This window comes from Sceloporus occidentalis, unplaced genomic scaffold (genome assembly GCF_023333645.1).
Source record: "Sceloporus occidentalis isolate IW3139 unplaced genomic scaffold, rSceOcc1.0.p SCAF_2, whole genome shotgun sequence".
NCBI lineage: Eukaryota > Metazoa > Chordata > Lepidosauria > Squamata > Phrynosomatidae > Sceloporus > Sceloporus occidentalis.
Genome location: NW_028316982.1, coordinates 12768320 through 12784646, shown reverse-complemented (window position 1 = coordinate 12784646; position 16327 = coordinate 12768320). Strand labels below are relative to the sequence as shown.

The 16327-nt window shown below is 38.0% G+C and overlaps 1 protein-coding gene across 3 annotated transcripts in view; it reads left to right on the top strand.

Annotated features, from left to right (window-relative positions):
• The window catches only part of LOC149317979 (RNA-binding protein FXR1), a 47264-nt gene that overhangs the window by 22360 nt on the left and 8577 nt on the right, over positions 1-16327 (top strand). For all 3 annotated transcript variants that reach the window (XM_089508769.1, XM_089508770.1, XM_089508771.1), the window contains exons 2-11: positions 1870-1922; positions 4476-4569; positions 6550-6621; positions 8019-8167; positions 9354-9447; positions 10472-10588; positions 10688-10858; positions 12762-12840; positions 14063-14172; positions 15084-15170. In XM_089508769.1, the coding sequence (XP_089364895.1) occupies positions 1870-1922; positions 4476-4569; positions 6550-6621; positions 8019-8167; positions 9354-9447; positions 10472-10588; positions 10688-10858; positions 12762-12840; positions 14063-14172; positions 15084-15170 (1026 nt within the window). The remainder of the gene's footprint in view (positions 1-1869; positions 1923-4475; positions 4570-6549; positions 6622-8018; positions 8168-9353; positions 9448-10471; positions 10589-10687; positions 10859-12761; positions 12841-14062; positions 14173-15083; positions 15171-16327) is intronic.

Genomic DNA, 16327 nt, shown 5'->3' with positions numbered 1-16327 from the left:
TGACCCTTAAAGTAAACCTTGCAAGGGGGTTTCTTGGTATGATTTGTTCTGACAGGGCTTACCTCTGTCTTCCTCTGAGGTTGAGAGTGTGTGATTTGTACAGAGTCACCAAGTGGTTTTCCATGGCCAAGTGGGGATTCAGGCCCTGATCTCCCAGAGTGCAACATTCAAACCACAACACCACACTAGCTCTCTTACAGAATTGTGTATGTATGCGCCTTCCGGTTTCCTGTCTACTTGTGATGACCCCATGATTTTCATAGGGTATTCTTAGGCAAGGAATATTCAAAGGTGGTTTTGCCAATGCCTTCCTCTGAAATACAGCCTATAGCACCTGGTATTTGTTGACTCTACTTAGCTTTCAAAATCAATCAGGATCTATACAATTAGATGGTTTCTTTGCATACTGTACTACATACAACACTAAAATTCACTTTTCTGTGTGCTAGTGTGCCTTCTATATGAAAGGGGCATGTAAGGGAGGGGCAGGCTCTTCGTTATTTATGATGGCAATAGATTACTGGAGGTTTAGTGTTTTTAGTGTTAAGTCAAACTTTACATCTGAACAGTTGTTAGTCTAGGTTTTAAGACTGATTATATTAGACACTGCTAGTTGTCCTTTCTGTACGGATAAAAAGCTTGGGATAGTTTGTCAGGGAAAGAGATATCGAACACAATGGGATGATGGTAGCATAAACCTTCATAGATCCCAGATGTATGTTTTCCTCAGATGTATGTTTGATCTAGCCTTCTTCCACTTTTGGCTGTTTGGTTGGCTACATGATCTAATTATTTTCTAAAAGAATCAATTTTAACAATTTAAATATTATAATTTCTATCATTAGTAGAGCAAGAATTTACTAAATCATCACATTCAGTAGGAGTATATTAAATATAATCTCAACATTCACCTTTTGACTATCCAGCCAGATAGTAGTTCTTATACTGGAATAATGCATTCAACTACATAATAGTGTGGAGTTGCTGCATAATAAGAGACCACAGGTGGGAGACTGCATTTCTGAATGTAGATAGATAGACCAACCAACCAACAAACATCTTGCAAGTAACAAGTGAGGACATCAGGGAGAAATGCTCTGTCCTAGGCATCTCTCTGTTTTCCACGTGTAGGATTAAAAATAAAAAACAATAAAAGAATGCATCAGGTTGCAGTTTGCAGTCCAAAGTGATAGAAATTTATTACAAGTGTACAGTGAAATATTGTGCATGAACTATGAATGAACCATGGGTTTACAGAATACAGTGGGCCCTTAGTATCCACTGGGGTTTGGTTCCAGGATCCCCTGTGGATAACAAAATCCGTGTATGCTCAAGTCCCATTAAATATAATGACGTAGCAAAATGGTGTCCCTTATAAAAAATGGAAAATCAAGGTTTGATATTTGAAATTTATACTTTTTTGAACATTTTCAAACCGTGGATGCTTGAATCCATGTATAAAAAATCAGTGTATATTCTATATGCTGCAGCCATATACATTCAGTAATGTTTTTCATGTGAGCAAATTACTTTGATAGTGCTTAGTTGAACTCTGGGATTTTCTGTTTCATGATGTTATGATGACTGCTGACTTGGACAACTTTTAAAGATGTTCTCAAAAACTGTCAGTGGCTATATGTTCATTCAGGTTTGTCAAAAGATGAGAGCAGTTGGAAATAAAATTGCTTGTGTCTGTATGACAGAAATTTTTAGTCCTTCACATCTTTAGCCATGGTTTCATTTTCCTATTAAGAGTAGAAATACTTGTTAAGTTTGTTGTTATAATGGAGATGCCATTTTGCAATAAAATAGGATCCCTTCCCCAAATATTGCTTCAATTTTTCTAACATGTTTTATACTTTATCCTAGGGATTCATCAAAGATGTTCATGAGGATTCACTCACTGTTGTGTTTGAAAATAAGTAAGTATTGCTTTGAAAAACATATACGGAATGCTAATTATTTTTTTTACTATTCAGTTATTGAATGTACTGTTTCCTGAAACTTGTGACTTCTTGCTTACTGTGAAGGAAAATGCTTCTTGACTGAAAATATGATACAATATAAATTCTTAAAATTTGATACTAAGTTCTTAATTATGTTATGTTATTTATAGAATAAAATTAAAACATAAACATGGAAAACAGTTTAGAAACCAACTTTAAAAGACAATATTGTAATACAAGAAATCTTTGAAAACTGAATACAGTTTCTGCCTCTTAGATCATGCTGGGATCCAGAGGTGGGTGACCTTTGGAACTGGGTCAATTTATGGCTTCATGTTTTTGAAGACAATACTATTGTGTATTTTCTTAACAGTATAGCATTTCCCCCCATTTTTGCATTCATACAAAAATACAACAGGTGATTATCACCCGTTAATTTTAAGTTAAAATTATAGTTGTAAAATACTTTTCATATGATGTCACCTCCAAGCAATAGCTGCTCTGTCTGTGATGTGTGGTTAGGGCATCCCTTTTCATTGACGGTGGTGGTGGTGGGAAACCTGTCAATAAATCAATCATGCAGCAATCTCATTATTCCTCAGTGTGAAATGTCACTGCGATAGTAGTTGCAATATTGGCGGTCATGTAGTATCAAAGGGGGGATACAGATGGGCAGAAAGGAGCACCGAGACGCCGCCCCTTTCTGCCCCACATTGTTGCCTTGGCGACCGCACAGCACCACCAATGATGTGCTGCAAAAATGTGGCTCCTTTCTGTGCCACTGCCAAGGCACCATTAGTTCCCTGGAGTAGCATGGTGACTTTTCTTGTGCGCCGTGCTGTTTAGAGGCGGCACACAAGGCACGTGATTGGCACGCATGCTGTCTGAACATGTGCATGCCCAAAATGGAGCTGGGAGAGCGTGGAGCGTGCGGACACTCCGCCCTCCCAAGCCCTAATTTTGGCTCCAGGCCGCCACAAAGCAGCGGTCTGTATCAGGCCATAGTTTCCTTCTCTCTCCTCTTCCCCTTCCTCTTCACTATTCCAAACAGCCTGGTTTAATTTATTTATCAAATATACTCAACTGTAAGTTGATCTCATGTACAGTGGACCTTTGTTATCTGCTGGGATTTGGTTCCAGGAACCCCCGTGAATAAAAAAATCCATGTATGCTCAAGTCACATTAAATAGAATGGTTTAGCAAAATGATGTCCCTTATATAAAATGGGAAAATCAAGGTTTTATAGTTGAAATTTATACTTTTTGAATATTTTCAAGCGATGGATGCTTGAATCTGTGTATAAAAAAATCTGTGGATTAGGAGGGCAAACTGTATAAGTCGGGGGCAGGTTTTGACGCCAAACTAAGGATTTTGATAGGATCAGTGGATAAGTTGAGGGTAAAATTTAGGGGCCTATTATAAAGGATGTAAAAAGCTTACAAAATTCCAGGAGGCATAACTGTTTGTGCTCACCCTAAATCCTGACCGGATGAGAAGGTAGAGGGGGTAGAGCTTCCAGAACAGATTACACTCTTGACTTTGACGAGGGGATGATTCCTTTTTAAATAAGTGCAGTACTTATGACCCATGGTTAAGTCAACTTAGTTTTTTTGGGACTATTTTTTAATTAAAATTTCTAGACTTATACATGAGTATATACAATATTTTGTTTCTTTTAATTCTTTTTTTAAAAACTTAAAACACATTAGCAGAACTCTGGAACTGCATTAAAACGTGAATTGCGAGAGAGAGAGAGGAACAAAAAAAGAAAGGCATGCTGGGTAGGGTATAGGGCAGAGAGACGGGGTTAAAGGGAGTCCAGAAGAGAGCATGATGGCAGAAACATTGCGTGATTGAAAAGATGTGTGGTAATGGATGCTGATAACAGATACAAATCTGTTTTCTTGAACAAGTGTGATTGTGGCAGGAAAGGGGATTGTGTGATAATGTCCTCAGTAAGAGCTTCTTGTGACAAGAGCAGAAATGCCAATGTAAATCAGAACCCCACCTTTTCAAGTCATCCTTGTCCTTGTTGAGATCAGATTTAAGTGCTGGGGCGGGGGGGAAGGTACAATAAACCTTAGGCTCATATATTCTCTGAACTCTTTCTTTCTTCATTCATGAGAAAAGAGAGAGGTTGGAACAGGTTACAGTTTGATGGCATACAGAAGCTTTGAAAGCTAGGTTGTTCTAGTGCAAATTAGTCAAACTCTTATTTCAGCTGTAAAGGATGAAAGGAAAGGGACAGTACAAATGTAAAAGGTTCACAGATCAGTCCTGATGCCTCTGACCATAGTTCAGCTGATGAATTAGACCATTGAGTCACAGATGGGAAGGTAGCTTAGTAAAACATTTTGTGTTACTAATGTAAGTGGTAATAGAGCTCTGTGTTCATCATTAAAAGTTGTTGATATTCCTTTTGTATCTAGCATTCATATCAAAATTTATTACTCCAAAGTGATTTTAAAAGTGGATTGTAGCTACCTTTTCTTGTTGACATTGATATTTAAATACCTGTTGAACTTTCAGTTGGCAACCTGAACGTCAGGTTCCCTTCAATGAAGTAAGATTACCACCACCACCTGATATCAAGAAAGAAATTGGCGAAGGAGATGAAGTGGAGGTCTGTTCATTCCAATACCTTTTCTTTTATCACGTTTGTGACCCATGGTGCTAGCTAGGTTTGTTAGTTTAATTGGCTAAATTGAAGTGAGTCAGAAATTCACAGGAACAGTGTCACTGAAAGGTTCTTTTGTCCAGTAGCTATGCAAATCTCTGCAAAACCCTGTTAGTGCATTATGTTTACAAAATTAGTAGTATTGCCTATGAAAACAAAGGTTGCTGTACTGTCCATAAGCTGTCAATGAATTCTAACAGCATTTGTCTCCATCCAGGAAAGTGTAATCTGTGCATATAAAAAGAGAGAAGTTTTTTGGGGGGAGGAGGAAATATAGCAGCACTTTAAGGCAGACTGTTTTTTATTTTTCTATGAACTTTGGTGGATATAAACCCACTCCTTCGGATGCAGTACAGAGTGGGTTAACATCTATGAAAGTCAAGCCAAAATAAAGTTAGTTTTAAAGATGCTGCAACTTTCCTCCCCCTCATCTTTTTTATGCTAGAAGAGACTAACAAGGCTACATCTTTGAAAACTAATCAGTATGTAGATATCCTCATCTAGATCTTGCTATATCAGTTTTGTTCATGGAAGGTATTTGACATTATTAATGTGGTTATTAATATTCAACTAATGCTCCAGAAGGTGCAGCGTGCAGCATTTTGAAATGCCCTATGTCCACACCATATGAAGTTTGGATAACTTGGAGGTTGGGCCAAACTTCAGATGTCAGGGAGCTGGTTTTTAACTTGAGGATCCCTAAGCAGCACTAGCTGTCTAACACAAAACTAGTTATGCCCAAAATTTCATTTCTGGTTTTTGTTTTGTTTTAAAGAATACATAGATAAAACCATTTATTTGTGAAGAAATGTCATGGTTAAGATACAATCTAAAGAGAAACCAGAGTATAATGATTAAGATTAAAATGGCATGTTTTCCTCTTCTGTTTTATTCATGTTTTTTACAGTGTGCCCGCACCATACACAGGCGCACTATACGCGGCTTCCTGCTTGTGTGGCAGTGTTGCGACAATATAAACAATGGTGTGTGTGCCGTGCACACACACACCATTGTTTCCTATGGGGTGCAAGCATACGTGGATTTTCCCTTACATGGGGGTGGTGGTGGTGGTCCAGAACAGATCCCCCGCATAAGGGGAGGGCCCTCTGTACTAAATCCACCTGTCTGTAAAATGTTTACATGTTATTCATAGAACTGAGATTGTCATCTAGTTGGAACTTTTTTCTCCATAAAAAAATGAAAATAACAAATTTGATTTAAAAAATGTAAATAGCAAATTAGAATGCTATTAACTGTGTACTATTAGGCCCAGAAATAGATGTTTTTAACTTTGAAGTACAATTTTTTTTAAAAACCAAACCATTTGACAATTTTTCTTTCATATATCTGATAGTGCCTTGTTACAGAATTACAAGGATGATTCTAGAAAAGTTTAGTTTAGAAAATGGTTAAATAAATAATAGGTATTAATACTTCCTTAATAAGCAGAAATATTAATCTTTGGTTCATGCATGCATTCCCTTTGCTCCTCTGTTTATGATAGGAGGAAAAAAGTGAAGAAGTCTCCATTTAACTACATTATCTCTTTTTACCTAAACCAGAAAACTATGGTTAACAGATTATGAACAAAACAGATATTAAACCTGTTTGAAATCCTGTTTTATGTCTTGCTTGTTCTGAAGTTGTTAACTCTAGTTTGAAGACTTGGATGACATAGGAACATAAAGTTACTTGAAGTGTTCATGGTTTGTTTTCCTGAGGAGTGAAGGGGCTGCATGTAATGTTAAAAGCTTTGTTTATATCTCAGCTTTTAAAGCTATGATTATCTGAATTTCTACGGGGAACCTAGGTTTCGGTAGGCAGTCTTGTGTGTATCTTTTTAGCATGAATAGGTGCTGTGCTGTGATATGGAGGTTGAACTATGTTCATAAGAACATTCAAATATGTTGTATGGCTTATTTTCAGGTTTACTCAAGAGCAAATGACCAAGAGCCTTGTGGATGGTGGCTAGCAAAAGTGCGAATGATGAAGGGGGAGGTAAGTGGCTATAAAACTCGACAGTTGCAGGTTGCCTTTATGAAAGAGCCACAAAGAAAATACTGAAGTGTCTTCCAGTAGAGAAGGAGGAACACCAAGTCCAACTACAGAAGTTGGATAACCTCACACCTACTCCAATTTCCCCAAAAGCTGCAACAGTTTGGAGACTTTAAAGGGCTAGAAGTACTAACATGGTAACACATAGTTTATACAAACTGAAGAGAAATGAGAGTATTAATTGGCTAATACATTGTTGGCCAGAGGAGGGAGATGCAGTGGGAAAAGAGGATGAATCTAATTGTAACTTTGCCTCAGTTACACATTTTTTTTGCAGTCTTTGGCTCCTAGTTGGAATAACCTGTTCCTTGGGGTCATGATTGTTGTTCATATTGTTTTGTATATATGGGGCAGCCATAACTAACTGCTGCTGTCCAGGTACTTTGGACTGCAGTTCCCATTAGCTCCAGTTAACATGGTCACTGCTGATGAGTGTTGGGAGTTGAAGTTGAAAAAAATACCCCAACCAATAGAGGGTTCTTGGTTGGGGAAGACTTGCAGAGGGCTTCAGAAGTCCTATTATAAACATGCGTTTCAGGGTTCTGTCTTCCATGTTGTATGGAAGCTGCTATGATTGTCAGACTAGGAAGGTCTGGTTTCTAGGCAGTCCACGGGTCAACTTTGTGCCAGATGCAGCTTGTAGCCTAATGTACAGTAGACCCTTGTTATACGCTGGGGTTTGGTTCCAAGATCCTCCGTGGATGATAAAATCCGTGGATGCTCAAGTCCCATTAAATATAATGACAGAGCAAAATGGTGTCTCTTATAAAAAATGGAAAACCAAGGTTTGATATTTGAAATTTATACTTTTTTTAAACATTTTCAAACCATGGATGCTTGAATCCGTGGATAAAAAATCCATATGTAAGAAGGGCCGACTTTATCTCCTGTGCTTGTTAGGAGAAAATGAGGCACTTAGAAGAATGATGTGTAAGTACACTGAGCTACAGGGGAAAATGATAATATAAAGAATAATAATAATAATAATAATAATAATAATAATAATATAAAACCATATAGAGTGTAGACATGATTATCTGGCTGGTTCTTGTACATTTCTGTTGCTGAGTATCCAGCTGTAGGAAAACAGTTGGGTACAGTACTTATCTTCTGGTCCTGGTACTTTGCACTGACCAGGAAATGGCTGGGCAAGTGGTGATACAGTTGAGAAAAGGTGGTTTTGGGGGTGATTTTGGCCACTATGATTGATGGAGACTGCTGACCTCCATAATAACCATAAAAGTGTGGTGCAATGACTTACCACTGACCAGGATTCATAATTCACCAACAGGATGCCAGTCTTTATTTATGCTTTAAAAATACTTCAATTTTTTTCTCAGTTCTATGTGATTGAATATGCTGCCTGTGATGCCACTTATAATGAGATAGTCACATTTGAACGACTTCGGCCTGTGAATCAAAATAAAGCAGTAAACAAGAATACATTTTTCAAGTGTGCAGTAGATGTTCCTGAAGATCTAAGAGATGCGTGAGTAAATTGCCACAAAATTTCATTATGTTTCTATATTTGCTAAAGAAAATACTTCATTGAATAACCTAAACTTGATTTTTTAAAAAATAATTTGAAGCATTCAACAAGTAAAACAATGAAGTGAAATGGAGTTTTACTAGTTCTCTGATACTGTAGAACATAGAGGGGCTTACTTCTGAATAAACAGTATATGATTATATTGTAGGTTAGTTCTGTTGAAATCTTACCATTGGATAAAAGGGATTGGATGAGAAGTAGAGTTACCTCAGATAAAGAAGAGCGAATGAGAAGCCCAAAGACAACAGGACTAGGTTTAAGTTGTGGCAGAAAACAGACAGGGATCACTGGGAGATACAGAGGGAAAGAAGTGAAATGGATTTATTAACTACAAGAGGCTGTCTGATTTTGATGTTAATGTGATCACTAGCAGGCAATTGTTGCACTGGATAACCAAACACATGATTTTAGCATTTAGGTAAGGGAGGAAAGCACGTTATGATATTTTTCACAATGAAATGAAAATTTCAGAGTCTAACTTCAAAGCATGGTCCAAACAAATAATTTAAACATAGTTATACCATTTATTTCTAAAATGTTGTAAAAAATAGTTGCGTCCCCTATAGAGTTTTCATCACTTTGGGTTCATCTACACTGCAGAAATAATGCAGTTTGACACTACTTTAAGTGCTGCAGCTCCATCCTATGGTATTCTGGCATTTGTAGTCTTACAAGGTTTTTAGGTTTCTCTGTCAAAGACTGCTGATGCCTCACAAAACTACAAATCGCAGGATTCTGTAGGATGGAGACATGGCAGTTAAAGTGATGTCTAGCTGCATTATTTCTGCAGTGTAAATGAACTCTCTTTGATGAAGACAAAAACAAATATATTTGTAAGAGACCACATTTTTAAATGGATGCTATTATTTGAGTTCATTGTATACCCTGATGTATCGTTTTTCTCTTTTCTAATTAAGTGTTATATAGCTTGCAAGTTTCCTTATATCTCCATAATTAAAGATGAGTTTAGTAAATAGTTGGCCAATGCTGACCTGTGCCAAAGCCCCTATCTTGGATTTTTGGCTTAGGAAAGTTGTGCTGTTAAATATTGTGGTAGTTTTTATTTCTTATAGCAGCATGCCTATTAACTATGCCACGTGTCTTAATTTATGCTTAATTTTGCTAGGTGTGCTAATGAAAGTGCCCATAAGGATTTCAAGAAAGCTGTAGGAGCCTGCAGAATTTTTTACCAGGCTGAAACAGGCCAGTTGGTAGTATTGGTAAGATATATTTTCTTTTGTATTAAACCTTTGTGCACATTTTGTTCTGACCTTCTGTTGTTGATTGTGTATGATAGATTAAGGTTTAACATATAACAAAAATACCTTATTATCTCAATGAAGTGAGGCTGCTTTTATGTAATAGAGTGGGAAAATGTATTTAGGAATTCCAGGATGGTGAATGGCCAGCAGAACCAGCAACCAGAAGGTCAACCCAGTCCGTAGCATTTTGACCTAGACATTTGTTCTGTGCCTGTAAAATAGCTGGGTTGTGCAGCAAAGTGGAAATTCCTTGCAAAAATGTCTTAAATGACTTGGTGTGTACAAATCCTGTCCATATTGCATGCCATACCTATTATGTTATACTGTAGTGGGCATGGTTTATACCATATATACAGTAAGTAAAACTACAGGAAGGAAAGTACTCCTGCATACCTTGTTTGACTTCCAGTAATATAAAACAATATGGATCTAAAACGCTGAAACAGCACCTTCACTGCAGAAATAATTCAGTTTGACACCACTTTAACTACCATGTCTCAATGTTATGCAATGCTGGGATTTATAGTTTGTTGTGGCACTAGAATTGTCTGACAGAGAAGGCTAAGTGTCGCAAAACTGCAGTTCTCAAAATTCTGTAGCATTGATCCATGGCAGTTAAGGTGCTGTCAGACTGGATCATTTCTGCAGTGCAAATCCAGCCAGTAAGGACCTCATCTTCCTTCTATAAATGACATCAAATAAATGTGTTTCTCTCTGCTCTACCCTGAATGTTTGACCTTAAAAGAGGATTTTTTAATTTTAGTTTTAAAGTTAAACTTTCATGGTTGAACAGAGAGAAGCATACTTATTTTATATCATTTATAGAAGAGTGGTATTACAGTGTTTCAGATGCATAATTTGTTCTTCTCAAAACAATAAGAATTATAACTAACAATAAATAGAACATACCATTAAATAAAATGAAAATTAAATGAAACTATCTTATAAAATGAAAATACTCTTTGTATCACATTTTTTGTAGTCTGCCAGCGAAGCAACAGTGAAAAGAGTGAGTATTCTGAGTGATATGCATTTGCGCAGTATTCGAACAAAGTTAATGCTCATGTCAAGAAATGAAGAAGCCACAAAACATTTAGAAGTAAGTTGCTCTTATATGTACAGTTTTGATTTTACCATTTACTTGTACTCATATTTAAAGCACTGTTTGAGGAAACAAATTATTTTGCCTTCTTCCTAGTGCACAAAACAGCTTGCTGCAGCATTTCATGAGGAATTTGTTGTCAGAGAAGATTTAATGGGACTTGCAATAGGAACACACGGCAGTAACATACAGCAAGCTAGAAAGGTACCAGGAGTTACTGCAATTGAGCTTGAGGAAGATACTGGAACTTTCAGGATCTATGGAGAGGTAAACAAAGAAGTGGAAGTCTTATTTATAGTACCTGTGTTTTACTCTGCAGCCCCCCTAGAGATCTGAATCTGACATGAGATAAATACACTGATTCCACTAATCATTCATAGCATATCATGAATTTGCTGGAAGTAAATGGTATATAGAATCATGTTACTATCCCTTCATCTGTTTCTCCTTTTACCTGTATCCTTGCACTGAAATCCATATGGTAAAAATTTTGCTTCTTCATTTTCACTTGTATCTTCTACATGGATTCATAATATGTTGAGTTATGAACATGTTGGGGGCTAATTGTCCACAATAGGTGATAAATTTTGCTATGCTTGTTTGTTACCTCCTATCCTGTTTGACATTTACTGAGAAACAGAACAATTGGTGTTTAGGCTTTGGGTTTTTGGATTTTGGGTTTAGCAAATGTGGCAGAAAAGCTTACAAATGTATTAGCAATATATTTATCAAGCCAAGAGATGCTAGTGTATCTTTCCAGTATAAAGCAGAGATCTTCACACTAGGAATGTAAATAATTGACTATTTCATCCTTGCATGAGAGGACAAATAATTAAGTTTTCTCTTGACTTCAGGAGACAACTAATATTCCAGTGCAGATTCTTTCCATAGTGTTGTGTAGGAATTATTCTGTGTAGAAAAACTTCTTTGGTGCAGCCGCACGCATCTTTCGCAAGCCCCATTGGATATAATAGGGCTTCTGCTTGCTGTGCGGCCATGCGTGTGTGCTGCACATTCTCCCCTTTCCCAGGAGGCTTCAGTGTAAGCTGAAAACTGCCTATAACGAGCCCGCATATAGTGTGGGCTCACTGTATTCCTATCACCCCTAGTCCAAGCTGTATGATCGTGTCAGGTTGGTCAGAACCTGCATACTCATTAGGTGCAGTGAGACACCCATCAGAGGCAGTAAAGAAACAGGAGGGACAAATTGTACTACTCACTATGCACTCAGGAGGTCCACTTCTCTGTTTAGTTGCTGGTGGTCTGCTGTCAGATGTTCAGCTCTACTGCTGTCAATATGACAGACTTTGTGGTTTCCTGCCTCGGAGACAGGCATTTGGTAGCTAGCTCTGTGAAGGTCTGTGAGTGGTGTGGCTTGCCACAGTGACCTTTTGCCTCTGGGCTCACTCAGAAGTGAGACAGAGCACAGGTGACAGCAGTTTTGAAAAGTGGTGAGGTTGGCTACCCAGGTCGCAAGATGTCCTGCCACTGCAGGAGGCAGTTCAATATGAAATTTGTCCTGATCCATTATACTTTATCCTGTACATCCACATGATACCACAGTGTGGTCTCGTATATTTCAGATGACAGTGGGGATAACAGTGTGGTCTTGTATATTCCTTTCATGTATTACTGGAGAAATGGGAAACATGGGATGAACAACAAGAAGAGAGAAAAACCTGTGTATTAGAAAAACAGGCATGGTGGTAGTGAGACTAAGACAGCCATTGAAGAAAATAAAATAATTGGTTATGGCTCTTGGACATTTATATAATGTTTTGCATATTATTATCTGACACAGAAATTTTACTTGCCTGTTTTGCAAATAGTTCTGAGTATACAGAAACACACACTATTCTGTATATTCTTATTGTATTAACTGCCAGAAGTTTCATTTTCACAATATTTTTATTTTTTATTTCCCAATAGTAAATAATTTTGATGTTATATAATGTGAGTATGCAGTCTTTTCCCGGCCTTTTGTTTATGCTGTAGTTTGCTAGACAAGATTGACAAGAGTTATTTCTTATATCTCTAATAGTGAATGCAAAGATATATACTTGCTCACATTTCATATTAAGGTAATTGTTGTTTTAAAAAAATTAAGTTTTGGAAGAAGGTTTAAAGTTTAATGCAATTGTGTTCACAAATGGTCTCTGTTCATTTCCAGAGTGCTGAGGCAGTAAAAAAGGCTAGAGGCTATTTGGAATTTGTGGAGGACTTCATTCAAGTTCCTAGGAGTCTTGTTGGTATGTAATACTGGGTATATTGTTGTTGTTGTTGTTGTTGTTGTTATTATTTTGCAAGGGAGAGGGTGCAGGAAGAACATTCACTATGAGAAGGCAAGTCATTTCCCAAGTCATAAATGAAGCTGTTCTGCATTGGTAGCTGAAGCACTGGAATATATACATAGAGAATCTTGCTTCTAGTGGATTACCATATTTTCCAACGTACAAGACGACTTTTTAACCCATGAAAATGTTCTTCAAAGTTGGGGGTCGTCTTGTACGCCGGGTTAAGCCCCGGCCTACTCTCCCCTTCCCAGGCCCAGGCCGGCTGCTCCCTTCTTCCTGGCCTCTGAGGAGGCCGAGGCCTCCGCAGAGGCTGGGAAGGAGCGCGCGGCTGGCACGATCGCCGCAGCCGACGTGATCACCATGATTGGTGCGATCGCGGCTGGGCTGCTCCCTTCTTCATGGCCTCTGAGGAGGCTGGGAAGGAGCGTGCGGCCGCAATTGCGGCCGGGCTGCTCCCTTCTTCCTGGCCTCTGAGGAGGTTGAGGCCTCCACAGAGGCTGGGAAGGAGCGCGCAGCTGCTGCGATCGCGGCCAGCCTGCTCCCTTCTTCCTAGCCTCTAAGGAGGCCAGGAAGGAGCTCGCGGCTGGCGCAATCGCAGCTGGGCCGAGGCCTCTGCAGAGGTCGCGAGGGAGCACACGTCCGGCGCTAGCACCACTGGCCTGCTCCCTACTTGGATTTGGAAGAAGGGTAGTCTTATACAGCAAGTATATCCCAAACTATATTTTAACAAGAAAAGTTGGGGGTCGTCTTATACACCCAGTCGTCTTATACGCCGGAAAATATGGTATATGTTTTTGAAAATGGGCAGAGGAATATTCTGGAAGTAGGAAGTTTCTTTCTTTGAAATTAGGAGGCAGAGAATTGAAGTGTATCTAGTTACAACATACAGGGTTCTCAGTCCCAGACTCTTCTATCTGGGTTCCTCTGCAGTTCTCTCTGTTTGGCCTACCCTTTTTGTCTTTATTTCTTTTTACTCTTGCTGCCAGCAAAGTTAAGGTGAAAAAGACCTATAACACAAATGGAAAGCATTTGTGAACCCTGAAGTATTGTAGCGCAATTAATTTATTGTCATCTGTGTGGATAATTATTCTGAGGTGATTTGTTTTTATATACTTGTTGATAATTTGATAATTATCTGCAATGGGAGTAAAATTTGATCATCTTTATTTTGCTAAAGGGAAAGTTATTGGAAAAAATGGAAAAGTTATTCAGGAGATTGTGGACAAATCTGGAGTTGTGCGAGTGAGAATTGAAGGAGACAACGAGAACAAACTGCCCAGAGAAGATGTACGATTTAACTTTCTAAGTTTAACTTGTTTTCTGTCAATGACAGCTCCATTTTTCTGTATATGTAGCCCTATTTCCATATATATTGCCTTAAGAGTATTCTTTACCCTGTATCTGATGGACGTTTACCTGGGAATGTTATTTGTGCATTAGCAAAAATTGAGTGGTCCTGTTTGAAAGATAAAAAGATTATGACATCTTCAACATAATCTTCACATTGGTCATTTCAAATCAAGGCTATTTTAGTCTCAGACTCAGATTGAGTTCTTAGAACTGGAGGCATAATTCTGACTGCTATTCTGCTTGTTTGCTGACTGTATTTATTTATTTAAAAATTTATTTAATTATTCATTTAATTAAAGATATTTAATTTAGGTTATACCATCTAGCCAAAAATGCTGCTACAGTGGCTTGCATGAAAAGCTACAGTGGTTTGCATGGTAAAAGCCCTATCCTTATGCTTACAATCTATACCATACAAGGAATAAGAGATGGGGAGGGAGAGAGAAATGTGAACTGCATTGCATGTAGCTAAAGGTAGAAGCTCCTGCTTGTGATAGTGGTCAGGCTTCTGCCACCAAGAGAACTGCTTCTAGTAAAGCTTTCAAGTGGAAAAAGCAGATGAGAAGCAGGTGGTAAAATGTACAAAAGCAGATATGTTTCTTTGTTTTCTCTACACCTCTCAGCTGTGTGCAGGGATAAAGAGACCTTGAGTGAACAAAGAGGAAAAAGAGGTGTGCTGGGAACTCTTTGGGAAACAATTTAGAAATCCCCATAATGCATTTGTTAAAAGATTGAAATTTAGTACAGTGAACTGGACTTAACTGTGTATACGTTCACACTGGACAGCAGACATAACTTGATTGCAGCTTGGTTTATGTATACTTGAAATTATTTTTTTTCTTTTGTAGGGTATGGTTCCATTTGTGTTTGTGGGTACAAAAGAAAGCATTGGGAATGTACAAGTACTCCTTGAATACCATATTGCCTACTTAAAGGTAAGCATTGTTTGCATGGAAAATGCATCTTTTAAAAAATTTGACTGCCCCTTTAAAAAGTCTTTCATAGGTTCTTGCCTTCAAGAAAATACTGTGAGATCTCATTAACAGTGTTCTATAGATAAACAGTGGGGTAGAATAATTGTGATTCCTTAGGTTGTATAACTCAATCATATGCCTTTGAATTCTGTAGACTTTTGAGTATTGATGTGACTGCAATCAAACGGAATGTAAGCTATACTGGAATGTACTATGAGGTGCATGCTAAAATCCTATTGAAATTGCCTCATGAAAGTTCTCAGATTCTTGGAGCATATTTGCATTGCACTTTTGCCTGTGTAGGATTAAATAAATGTGAATTTAAAAAGGTCTCTGACAATATCTAGGAAGAAATCTCAGGTTACATGTGGTAACCAGTCATTGTGGTTATCACAATTGGTTGTACGTTTTCTTATTCATATTCCAGTTTCTGGAATTCATTTTGTCATACATGCTTGACTTCTGTCTGGTTTCAGGCTGTTTCAGCTTAAAAGCTGAACTTATCCCCCTCTGCTCTTTTTTCATTTGTAGTTACACAGCTTTTTGGGTTTCATGGGAATGATATGATTCATGAGGGATATGTTTTTATGATAACTGACTAATATAGACTAAGCAGTAACTTTAATTTCTACAGTATTCTGACACAGGATTGATGGAAATTTCTATGAGATCTGGAAACACAAATAGGAACAAATACATTCAGCAAGTGTCCTGGGAGCAATGTAACCAAACCTGTTCAAAACAAAATCAGAATACTGTACTGTGTCATACAATCATGAATACATCGGTGTATGTCTGTATCCAACACCAGTGGAATTAGGAGTTTCTTCCCCTCAGCAGGTCCCAAGCACAGGCTCTTGAATGTTTAGTTCTACAGAGGAGGTATTTAGCATGTGCAGGGAGTTACAAGTAATGAAGGGAATTGGTAATTCTGGCAGAAGCAGTAAGATCCAGCAGAAAGGCACTTTGAAATCCTGCCTTAAGTTTTCAGTTGGTCTTGTTGCCCAGTCATTGATTTATTTTTGTTTCTGTCCTGTCCTGTATCAAAAGATCTTGGTGGCATACAAGTAAAAAGCACTTAATTGCCCTTTGAACACTGTACAGTTAATTGTGTATTA